Consider the following 12,726-nt stretch of genomic DNA (forward strand, 5'->3'; position numbering starts at 1 on the left):
CAGTATTTCTTCCCAGTATGGAGTGTAGTGTTCTCAAAGCACGTTCCTTCTAATAAGCAATGTTTCTTCAGTTCTCATTAATGAATATCAGTCCTTTTTTTTAAATGTCTCAAATTGTGTGTATGTATGTATGTGTGTATTTGTATAAATGTTTTAGGTATAAAGTAAAGGTATTTTGTTTTTGAACCAACACTTTCCAGCTACTATTAGCTTACCTTGCATTTTGAACTAGAAAGTTATGTAACTGAAATCTGCTTTTTTCGTTTTGCAGCGGCTCTAATTAGAGGAAATCGTAAAAACTGTGCTCAGTTTTCTGGCTCCCTCGACTGGTTGATCAGCCGATTGGAAAGACTGGAAGCTTCTTCCGGTATGTTTTCCAGTTACCTCCTTATTATGTTATATTATTCCCGTTTTCTTCTGTTTTGTGTCCTTTCAGGCATAAAAACAAACTGAGATTCAGTGCAGTATGGATGTTTTCCCTTTAATAGGTTAAAACGTTTACTGACTGATGAAATCATTGGCATTTTCCTGAGGTGTTTCTAGCAATCTGACCATATCCTCTTATTTGCATTTTTAAAAAGAATGAAGTCTTGAAACCCACTACGAGGTCAGAATTCCCATTCTTTTTCAGATCAGTTACTCCGCATGCAGTGTGAATGCAGTATACAAATAAAAGGATTGGTCTGGGTGAACTGTTTTTGCTTTTGTTTTTGTTTTAGTTTTAGTTTAAGTAAATGGAATTTTTTTTAAAAGGATTGATTTGGAATTCCCATTTTTAACTTGTGTTCAAATGATTACTTGGCCTGATTTCGGAAAAAAATTTAGCTTTCCAAATCGTATAGCACAGTAGTTTTATATTAAAGGGGTTTAGTAAATACTAATAAACATCGTTATGAAATATCTAAAGGCAACAAGTCTGATGCATCTGTGTCTAACAAGCAGTGTTACTTTACACTGGCGTTGTGGGGATGTGCATGTGGCTACCAAGCCTGCCTGAGCTCTGGGGCTCTGCAGGTGCCTCGGGGGCGCCCCAGGCTGAGTCAGTTGCTCCCCCATCTGTCAGCATAGCATTCCACAGCGCACTTCCACAGCACTGATGTCCCTTTTAGTTGCTTACTTTTCCTTTCCGTCTCCTGCACTGGTAATGAATTCCTTGAAGGTAGGAGTCTGGTTTTATTCATCTTCGTAGTCTCTGGACCTGCCATACCATCCGGCACCTAGTAGATGCTTCATGGTATTTGCTGAATGAGTGCAGTAATGAGTGTTTGAATTCACTTCAGAAAATACCTGTCAGTACAGAAATAATTCCATGATTTTCGCATAAAGACCCAGTTATGGACAGATTTGTTGGAATCAAGTGAAGATGGAAAGAAGAACAGATGGTTGTGGTCAAAGGAGGTTACTTTTAAGTCACAGCGAAATTTCAGAGTTTAAGATGTTAGGAACCTAAAGTTAAGAGAAATTTGAGTAACAATGAGTTCTAAGGCATTGCTGGGTTGTTGGGCAGCAACAGGAGAAAAGGAGATTGTTGAGATAAAAAAGCACAGGAATTATGAGATGAGGATTCTCAGGGCATCACAGTGTGACTGAGACAACTGTGAATCAGTGCAGAATGCACTGAATAAGGAGAAACTGAGTAGCTACTGGGAGGAAGTGATCAGATTAGTGCTAACAGAATGATGGTAGAGATGCAAAAATGGATCAGTTCTTGGGCCAAAGCATCTAGAATTGTTGGCAAGCTCCAGTAGATATAAAAAAAAGTGTGCTGGTCCCTTTCCCTGGCCCAGGAAGTATCTAGAAAGAGAGAGGAAGAGAGCAGCCTTCAGAATGGACAAATGCTGGACAAATCAGCTGCTTCACTTAAAAAAAAAAAAAAGCACAGCAAAAATGCTTAAAGGAGAAGAGGAGAGAGAGAAGGAAAGAGCAGAGCTGAGCGTTCTTCAGGCTCAGCCACTCAGAGTCCAGAGTTTAGTCTGAAGCACAATTCCACTGGCTGCAAATCACTACCTGCTGTCATCCTGTCCCCATCCAGCTGTCGCCCAGGCAGTTCTACCTCAAGTAGCAGCCCTGTGCTTGGAGGAAGCAGAGTGAAATTCTGAGTAGGAAGGACCCTTAGAGGATGCTTAAGGTAACATTCTCACTGACAGAGGAATAAATCGAGGCATAGAACATTGAAATTACCACTTTGAGATGCTAGAATTAACTTCTGTAGCCAAGACGAAAACCAGCTCCCTCGTGTCAGGCTTGAAATATGTCCACTGTACCTTGTAGCCTCCGAGTTTTTAAGTATCTAAAATATTTCTCACCAAACAGTTTTCTCTACTGTAGTTACATTTATGCTTTTTGTGAATGGCTTTTTATCCTAGAGGAAGTAGAATGTTGCTTAGTTCTTAAAAGAGACAGTATCAGTAATGATAGGCATCTATGATGCACACACACAGTAAAAGTGAAAATGTATTTCAGTTGTGCTTCACTGTTTACTTAGCGCTTCCATAGGCATCATCTGATCTTCTGTCTGATCTGAGGCTGTGGACCACACCCTACTCTGCTCAGTCCCCCAGCTGTGTGAGTAGCTTGGATGTGTCTGTCTGAGCAGCAGAGCAGAGGGGGGCTCTACAGACTCTCAGTGCCCTCGGAAAAGGGCAGTGGGCACAGCTCAAAATAAAGCCCTGCAGACTTAGGGAGAGATCGACGAGGGCATGAAGACAGTCAGCAGAGGGGTGTGCTGATGAAGCAGCTCACCTCACCTCGGGGTCCACCAGAAGTAGAAGGGCGGGCTGATTCAGGACCTGAGTGGGCATGAGATAAGGTGGAGGAGGAAGGGTCCAGAGAGGGCATGTTAATAAGAAGTTACCCCATAGTGTCTGGAACTATTTTATTGGGGGAAATTCTGCAGAGAACACGTGCCTTAGCGACATCCCACCTGCAGGGTGAGGGAGTTGGGAGTGTTTGTAACCAACTTCCCTTCTGTCGTTGGGGTGGTGCTGCTCCCAGGGGCTTTCATTCTGGGACTCCTCCAGCTGCCACTGTGGGCAGAGCAAATCCTGAAGCAAAGGGATGCAGGAGCTGGCAGTCGGGAGTCTGCAGTGACCCTTGCCAGGGGCGGGAATGGGAGTTACAGCAGGGCCCGGCAGTGTCTGCACCCCGCCAGCTGCTGGTTCACTACATGACAGACAGCCTCAGAATGGGCAGCTGGGCTTCCTTTCCACATTCTGCATCATCTGAAGTCGACTGTATATATCACCACTGCATGAGGCCCTTTTTAGACTCTCTGACCAGTTTAGAAGAGCAGCCACTGTGGATTTCTTGGGAGGAAAAAGCGGAAGTTAGACATTGTCCCAGACTTCATGTGGACTATGTCTGGGCCAAATTTAACTGAAAAGACAAAAGAGTTGTATGAGCAAGAACTGTTGATTGAGTTGATGTATTTCTGAAGACTGGGTGTTTCCTTAGGATGGTTTTAGCCAAGCTTTAAAAATACAAGCTTAAACTTTTTTCTTTGAGAATCTGACCATAAATGTTACGTACTGTTGCAATTTCAAGGTCTTACTCAGTGAATTTATAATTTAATTTTCAAATCATCTCTAATCAGCTGTTGCCCTTAAAATGTTAAACACTGTTTCTCTGTCTCACTTTTCACCTAAGGTTTCGAGCATACGTCAGGATAATTTAAATATACACACAATGTGGTAGATCTAGCAAGTCTTTATTGTTTGAAAATGACTCTTTCGGCATTTCCAATTTGTTTTCCTTTAGGAATTTCTTACTATAAAAAATAAAAGCTGTTTATTCCAACAGCTAAAATTAAAAACAGTTTTCTCTGACTTTTTATTGTCAGAATTAGAGCTCTTTTCAACTAAGTGTTTATTTGTTGGATCTGACCTGGCCCCATTGAAAAAAAGTTTTAATGTTAAACCCCAAACTCTGAAAGCCTTCTATTGCAATAGGCTGAATATGAGAAAAATCAGAGATATATTTTCGTATTGTCATTCTTACAATTTACAGTCTGCATTGTTCTTTCCAAAAGTCTAATTTTTAATCTTTCCTGATTCATTGAGGTTAATGAATATTTGTTCATGAATGTTTATTTACAAAAAGAATGTATTTTTCTTGATCTTCTACCTGTTTTCTTGGTAATGATTATATTTCATAGCAGAGATTGGCAAACGTTTCCTGTAAAAGGCCAGATAATAAATCTTAGGCCCTGTGGACCAGAGGGCTTTGCTGCTGCAACCACTCAGCTCTGCCTTTTTAATGCAAAAGCAGCATTCCTAGATTCCTCTTGTTTTGCTGACTAAGAAACATTTTCTACTGTGAACTCCAGGAGAGTGTGTAATGATCTCTACTGGTTAGGATGCAGTGTTGCAGGGTCGTACTTTTAGTGGCAAGAAGATACGTGAGCGAGCGGGCATGTACGCACAGTACAGCTTTATTTATAAATACAGGCGTCCGTGTATTCTGTAATGATAAGTTCGGGGAGAAAACAAACATTAATCCCACATCAGGATAACATAGGATGTTGTCTGTGAAAATGCTTTTCCCATTCTGTTATTTTAGTTTATTAGCTTGGAATTAATGAGTCTATTTTATTGCTTACCTTCTTAATCATAGCAGAAATAGTTTCCTTACCTTTATATAAAAGTCATCTTTAACTTACCCATCAACCTCTAGTATTATCATTATCTGCTATCTTTAATTTTTAACGGGCACAATTGTTGAAACACAGCAACATATTTCGAACCACACCGGAAACTTACCTTTATACCTTTGTATTTCAAAGAATTAAGTCATTGGTTAAGAAAGTAACATTAACAGCTCTTGTCTTGTAACGGGGTGGGGTCTGGATGAAGCGTGGACTGTGACAGCTGAAGCGAATTACCTCTGTGCTCTGCCGTCTGTAAGCCTGAGCGCTTTACTTTACACTTACCTGCTAAGAAAGTGAGCTCCGTTTGGAAGGTGTAAACCTCTCTGCAAGGTTCCTCTGGGCCCCTTCTCAATACCGCACTCTCCGACAGACGTTGTGTTTTATGAATGTTACGTTTAATTGATACACATGAACTCCATTCTCATTGCTGACAAGGCAGGCTTACTCTGAAAAAATACACACGTACCCATTTAGCTTTCCAAGTTCACACTAAAAATTCAGGTAATGAGATTTATTTTCTAATCCTTTTTTAAGCTTTAAAAAAGGATCTGTTCCATTTTATCTTCTCTGATAGCTGATACCTAGGAATATCACCATTCTTACTCAGTTTCATATACTGTATATTTCTACTTATTTTTGTGTTGCTTTGTGTATTTCTCTTGTTCTGCAAACCAAGAAACATTTCCTACTATAACCCTCCAGGAGAATGCCATGATCTCCATGGGTTGGGATGCATTGTTGCAGGGTTAGATGTTCGGTGTCCAGAAGCTTCATAAGTGGCCCTATGCCACCTGTCCCAGCCCCTGTTTGGTCTGGACCCCAGGCACATCAGGTGTGCCTGCCATTCAAGACTTCGCTCAGCACTTTAGCACCCTACTTTGCTGTCTGGAGAACAATCACGAATGAGTTCTCTAAGGCCCCACTTAATTGCTGCTTTCTTTCATATGTCTACCTGCATAATTACCTGCTCACTCAGCTGAACACTGTGTCTTTGCCTCGTCCTCATTCATACCAACATCTCTGATCATCAGCCCTGCCTCCCAAACACCACCTGCCCCTATCACAGTGTCCTACGACAAATGCATCGAGCTCATGAGTATTGTACTATGTTCATTCAACACCTGAACAAATGCATAAAGAAGAGGAAAGACACTGATTGTTGTAGGTGCTTAACTATATTCTTCCCCTCTTTTTCTTTTCTTCTTTAGGTATTCTTGAAGTTTTACACTGTGTGTTAGTAGAAAGTCCAGAAGCTCTAAATATTATTAAAGAAGGGCATATTAAATCCATTATCTCACTTTTAGACAAGCATGGAAGAAATCACAAGGTAAGGGAACTATTTTATGGCCAGAAATGAATTCTGGAATAACTTAAAAAATATTTTTGAAAAAAAATCATTTTTAAAAGGGGTGTCAAATTTTGGGGGAGTGTTTTCTACCTTTTAACTTTAGTCAGGTCACACTGCTTCGTGTCTGTTCATGTCATCAACGGGAGGACGAGTGGTCCCCGATCTGTGTGTGAAGGAGAGGCGTGAACGCAGTGGGCGCTGCTGCCATGTGTGAAATGACTGGGTCAGTGGTACCTGGAGGGGATTGTTTGTGTCTGTGGGAGTTTTACCTGAAAGCAGTTTCTCTTTTCAGGTCCTTGATGTCTTATGCTCTCTCTGTGTTTGCCATGGGGTAGCAGTCCGTTCTAACCAGCATCTCATCTGTGACAATCTCCTGCCAGGAAGAGACCTGCTGTTGCAGACCCGCCTCGTGAACCATGTCAGCAGGTCGGTTCAGATAGACGACATCACCAAATTGGTAGCATAACAAACAATGCATGTTCCAGCTTTGTAGCAGAAACTTCTTACGTTCTATTTTGTTTTATTAGCGTCTTTTCCGTATTTCCCCAGTGAATGGTATAAGAATTTTTCTACCAAATAGATGAACAAAGCGAAGTTCACATGTGTTACCAAAAAATGTCTAAGAGCTCTCCTTCACATTCGTGTGTAGCTGAGGTACCGCTGTCGTCTTCAGGAGCAGATTGACCGTCATACAGGGGTACACTTGTGTAGACTTACGTTTTACATCTGCTTAGAATGTAACTGAAAACACAGTATCCTTCAGTGCCAATGATGAAGTGCCTGGTACGTATAATAAAGGTCTTGAATTCAAATATCCACAATATAATAAATTCCACAAGTAAGCAATGAAACTGTATTTTCAGGTAGGTCTACCTTCCAAGGTGTCAGACATTCATTGAGTACATGTGCCAGACACAGTGCTCAGGGCTTGACAAGCATTCTACACTGTGTCTGCACAGACTGTTACTGGGAGCCATACTTTACAGATTACGGTGTTGGAACTGGAAACAGAACTCATGTCTAACTCCAAAGACGGAGCTCTTCACCATCATGTCACAGTGTCTTCTGGGAACAAGATCATCATCAGCATAGAATGCAGCTTATGATTAAGAAAATGTTGTGTGTGATAGTGATAACTTTGATACACTGTGTTTGGCAGCTGTTCAGGAAATACTTTCTACTTCACTCTGTTTCAAACAAAAATGTACGGTTTGGTGTGTATTTTTATGATGTGTTTTTTAAACAGGATTGATTTGACTTCCTTTGTGGTTCTTTGTATAATAGACCTGCTCTTCATGAGCTTTATTTCCTGAGACCTTCATGCATCCCTGATATTAACTCAAAGTCCCTTCATAAAATGCAATTAAATATAACTAGCTAGAAATCCTTCTTTTCACAGCGAGTCATAGAGAACAACAAAGGTGACTGATCACCTTGGTTTTGTCACTGAGAATATGGCTTTCTTCAGCCTTATACCCTGTGGGACACAAAGTTTAGCTTAGAAGGTGCCTCTGTGTCCTTGACTGACAATAACTGCATTGATTCTCAGAGTCTTCTCTGCCATCCTGAGTGCCTCAGCTTAAACATGATTAATGTTTAAAAGAAGCTGAAGTGCAATTAAGAAACAATAGTATCAGATCCTTAAGTGACATCGCCAAGTAATCCAGAAGGCAGACACCACTCCCTGAACGTTGCCTGTAAGGCTGGCTGTCATGCATCCTGCCTCGGTGATCGTTTCAATAATTTGTTTTACTTAAGGAAACACACATTTTACTTGTTGCGTCTTTGCAAAGCAGGACTCCTGTTCAGAATAGCACAATGTAGATTAAAATGATGAAAGGTTTATTTGGACTTTCTCATATGCTCTTCCCATCTCTTTAAAGCATGAGGCCCAATATTTTCCTGGGTGTCAGTGAAGGGTCTGCCCAGTATAAGAAGTGGTACTATGAGTTGATGGTCGACCACACCGAGCCGTTCGTGACCGCTGAAGCCACTCATCTGCGCGTGGGCTGGGCGTCCACGGAAGGCTACTCCCCCTACCCTGGAGGGGGCGAAGAGTGGGGAGGCAATGGTGTTGGAGATGATCTCTTTTCCTATGGATTTGATGGCCTTCACCTCTGGTCAGGTAAGTGTATCTGGCTTCTTTCACGGTGTTCTGGAAGGAAATCTTACGCCCTCACCTCCCAGTCCTGAAAGTGCTTGATGCTGCTTCTGTCAGATACACTTGTGATTCAGAAATCTAACACTGACGTGATGAGTGAGAGGGTGGAGTGAAGCAGAATTTCACTAGGGGAGAAAGAAACCTTGTACAATTATAGTACATTTCCAAAAGACTTGGTTTTGATTGCTGATGAGTGGTATGTTTCAGAAGTAGTGTTCTGATCTGTGAATCAACCGGAAAAACATAAGCATTTACTACTTACTTTAATTCATATGTATGAAGCTTAACTTCTGATATAAAAAGGAACCAAAAACAAATCATGGAAAATAATTGGAATGAATAGACTTAGTTCCACCTCCTGGTAGATAATATAATGTCAAGAATTGGTAATTTGTAAAGTGTATTGTGAGGAGTCAGTTCGTAATCAGATGACGCTTTGTTTCACAGGTGTGAAACTGTCTGAAAATAAGTGTATGGGGGGAAGGTGGAGCTCGGAGGTAGAGCTCATGCTTAGCATGCACGAGGTCATGGGCTTAATTCCCAGTCCCTCCATTAAAAAAAAAATGTGTAGTTCATTTCACTAGCTGCCAACACTAAGCTTTGATGGTTGAGCAAACATTTAAAATGAGTAACATATAAAAATAAAAATAATACTCTCTTTTCTGATTTATTAAAAGATGTGTTTTGATTGGCTCTATTTTAAAGTGTGGCTATTGATTATGTAGATACCAAAATTCATCTGGATTCTGCAGACGTGCTCTATTCATAGAGCTGCATTAGAATGAACCTGACGTTTATACCACATTTATGACACATTTAGCATAGAAAATACAGAGAGGTTCCTTGCATTACAGAAAGCTGAACCTTGCCTATTATGGGCAAATCAGGTGACATTCATTTATTATTGCTTTATAGGTCTTACAAATTATGAAAAGAAATTTTAAAACTAAACTTAATTAAACCTAAGAGTTTGAGCTGCTGAGTTTATAAATAAAAGCACTCCAGGTAGTTGTATCTAACAGTAATACCTACTAAATTTTTCCTTTATTCAGTGCCAGTAGCTCAGTAGCCTGGAGGAGATGCAGGTACATTTTGGATATTTCGTGTCACCTGTGGGGCACTGGTTGGAGCTCAGGTCTTAGGGTAGCATGTTTAACACACAGGTGTCCTGTGCTGGTCACAGGAGAGTGACAGTGTCCGTTCCAAAATTTTCTTACTAACCAACAAAGGCAAAGAGCCCTAACTTCAGAAGACCTGACCAACAAGAAGTAGGGTTAATGTCTGTTTTTTCTAATGATGCATTTTAACTGTTATCCTCTCTCTCTATTTTTGAGTATCACCCCACACAAAATGGAGTGAATGAATGAGGTATGTTCACTTGTTTTCCCCTTACGGAGAGATTAGGGGGAAAAGAAAACAAAACAAAACATTACTCTGATAAAACAGTGCTGATTGCTTCTAATTGTTTTAGCCACATAGCACTGCATCACCATTCTCATTTTAGCATTCACTTTGAAACTTTTTACATCAACACAGAGAAAGAGTCCAGGGCTTATGGAGTGGAACTGTATGCAATATGCCTTTCATGACAGGGGATCTGTTAGTAGAACGATGAGAACAACAAAACTGTTTGGTGAATCTGTGCACTTACCACAAAAAGGAGAATTGGATGGGGAGTTTCAGGAGAAAATCATCTTGAAACTTTGTATCGGGAGAAAATGTCTGTTTTTTCAAATGGCAAGGAAATATACACACTCTCATGACTGTAGCTAAAAGCTGTGTTCTCTCCAGCCACTGGGATATCTTGCTGATTTTAGATTCTTGATCAATAAAGACACATCTAAATTAATTGGCTTTCGACTGGCTGACCATGGTTGGATTAATTGGAATTTGCACAATCTTCTTGGGTTCATTCTCCTATTCTTTTTAATAGTTGAAGTAGAATTTAAAGTATCAGGTATCTGTGATTTCTGACCTAGGTCACATTCTCTGCCATCTAACTCTTTGTGATTGGAGAGCAGATGTGTTCCGGAGGGACCAGCATTGGTCTCATCAGCAAACATTTTGAGCTCTTCTTCATTTATTCTTCCCAACTTCGGCTCTGCCCAGTGTTGCTTTGTTTCTCCTCTGTGAATGAGAATTGAATTTGGGGTATCCACATGCCATGTTTGTAAGGGCCAAAAATGTGAAAAATCTTTTTTAAAAACATTTTTATCAGCTACAGATCTTGTAACAAACAGGGATATAGACCTTTATCTGTGAGTTGTATTGCTTTTGCATGATTTTTTGGTATTTTTTTTTAAACAAGCTGCCTTTATTATATTCAGGAAATTCTCAAAGAATCACTTGATAATGAATTTATTACTTGCAGATTTGAATGTTGATCAAATAAAAAGTGTACACATTTTAAAAAGTGGCTGTGCTCCACTATTGGTATTTCAAATATGCTATTGATGAAAATCTTGGCATCCTAGAAATTTTTTAAGGGTGCTATAAAAATGCAAAGCCTGTGTAATCAAATCTATTTTTGTCCAGCTCAAACTGAGAAATTTTGTATGTTTGCATTTGTGGGCATGTGTGTTTGGGAGAACCTTACCTTCTGGTCTTCCAGTGTGCCCGTGGAACTAATCAGGACAGGAGTTCTGACATAGCCAAGCATGGGTGTAGGTCACAGGTATGACAGGACAAGGTATGACATTTATTAGGTATCATTTTCATGCCTTGCTGGTGTCCTGCTGTGTCCTACTTAAGAAGCCAACCAAGATCCTGTGTGAAAGAAATCATAAAATAACAAATCAGTTGACATGTGTGGTCTCTCAAATAAAGTGCAAATGATCACATTTTCTGCTTTCATTATCTTTTTACATTTGTATTTTATAAAGTAAAGGGGACTTAATCTTTAAAAAAGGGTCTGAGATAAATACCTGCTATGTCTGATTCTCTTCTTTTAAACCATTAATTTAATCATTGTCACAGCTCTACAAGGTAGTGGCATTTGGTTTACAAGAAATCAGGGTTTATAGAGGTCAAGTAATTTGCTGATGGTCATACAAGTAATGGGTGATAAAGTTACCATTGGCTTCAAGTCCTTCCCTAGGGACTTCCCCTGATGTCATTATACTATCATCAGCTCTAAAGTGGTATCTTCTTCAACCAGCATCCTCCTGCATGCACAGATCTCTGCACATCAGAGGTTCATTTCACAACAAAGATAGCAGCGTGGCTTCTGGAAAAAGCAACACTGTTTTGACAAAGGATGTAACATAAACCATTACTGTGCATTCAGGATTTATTCTGGTCAGTCACTACCTATTCAGATCTGGGACTTTGGCTCTGAAGGTGATTCTCTGAGATAAGAATGCATGACCCTCCGTAATGTCTCTCTCCGTAGGGTGTATTGCTCGCACTGTCAGCTCACCAAACCAGCATCTGCTGAGAACTGAGGACGTCATCAGTTGCTGTTTAGATCTAAGTGCCCCAAGCATCTCATTTCGAATTAACGGACAACCTGTTCAAGGAATGTTTGAGAATTTCAACATTGATGGACTCTTCTTTCCAGTTGTCAGTTTCTCTGCAGGAATAAAGTTAGTATTTCTGTATTTTTGGTCTGTTTGCCTTCTCACTTCTCGTACGTTCACAGCAGACTCAGCACTGCCGCCACCCCTGCTCCACCTACCTCCTGTCTCACTCCTGGGCATCTGTCCACTGGGCATTTTGTCTGTTCCTTGAAAGATGGAGGTGAGGGTCACCCAAGAGGGGACTCTCAAGAGGCTGAATGCTTTGTACACGTATCCAGCCATTTACACGTAGTCAGTCAACTAACTCTCCCTGTGTCCAGTGTCCTGACATATTCCAAGTCCATATAAGTTCACTTTTTTATTTAATCAGGATAGTTCAGCAAGGTTGTATCAAAGAACCAGTTATTTTCTCATGTTTATTTTCATTAATTTTTCTTTTCTCTTCATGGTATTCTGCCACCCTACTCCAGACCCCCTCATTTCTACAGAAACTACATGTTTTTTGGCTTCTTCCCATGTCACCATCTACCTGTTCCACTTGTAACTCAGCTCTGGTCCTCAGCCAGGCCAGCATGGTTTCTTCTAACCCTTCACTTTTTTTTGCCACTACCAGGTGGAAAGAGAAATTAAAATAACAATTCAGCAGATGGAAGTATTATTCGAGTCCCTTTTAAGGGATTTCACTGGGAAACTGGACACCAGAAAGTGACTGTTTTTTGTTTTTTTTGTTTTTTATCAAATCTCATCCAGCTCCGTACTTTTAAGTTCATAGGTATTTAGATCATGTCTGTTCTTTCTCTGTTGATTATTTGGGCACCTCAGGACATTAAATGACCAAACACTACAGACAGGTATCTCATTCTCATAGGAATATGATGCATGTGCTTTTGTTGTTTCTCCAGAGAGTGATAAGTTTTTGCTGAGCCATTAACATAATTTAATCAGGTTTTACTTTTATGATTAGAGGCTTGTAAAACTAAAGTACTGACAATAATGTTACTTAGGCAAAAAAAATGGGGCATCAGGTAATGTTAATTTTGTATTAGTAATTTAC

The 12,726-nt window shown here is 40.2% G+C and overlaps 1 protein-coding gene across 7 annotated transcripts in view; it reads left to right on the forward strand.

The window, feature by feature from the left end:
* RYR2 (ryanodine receptor 2) overlaps nt 1–12,726 on the forward strand; it is a 543,025-nt gene that overhangs the window by 281,386 nt on the left and 248,913 nt on the right. For all 7 annotated transcript variants that reach the window (XM_074373272.1, XM_074373273.1, XM_074373274.1 and 4 more), the window contains exons 17-21: nt 272–367; nt 5,854–5,972; nt 6,286–6,419; nt 7,877–8,118; nt 11,546–11,738. In XM_074373272.1, coding sequence (XP_074229373.1) covers nt 272–367; nt 5,854–5,972; nt 6,286–6,419; nt 7,877–8,118; nt 11,546–11,738 — 784 coding nt within the window. The remainder of the gene's footprint in view (nt 1–271; nt 368–5,853; nt 5,973–6,285; nt 6,420–7,876; nt 8,119–11,545; nt 11,739–12,726) is intronic.

The sequence above is a fragment of the Camelus bactrianus genome, chromosome 11 (genome assembly GCF_048773025.1).
Source record: "Camelus bactrianus isolate YW-2024 breed Bactrian camel chromosome 11, ASM4877302v1, whole genome shotgun sequence".
Taxonomy (NCBI): Eukaryota; Metazoa; Chordata; class Mammalia; order Artiodactyla; family Camelidae; genus Camelus; species Camelus bactrianus.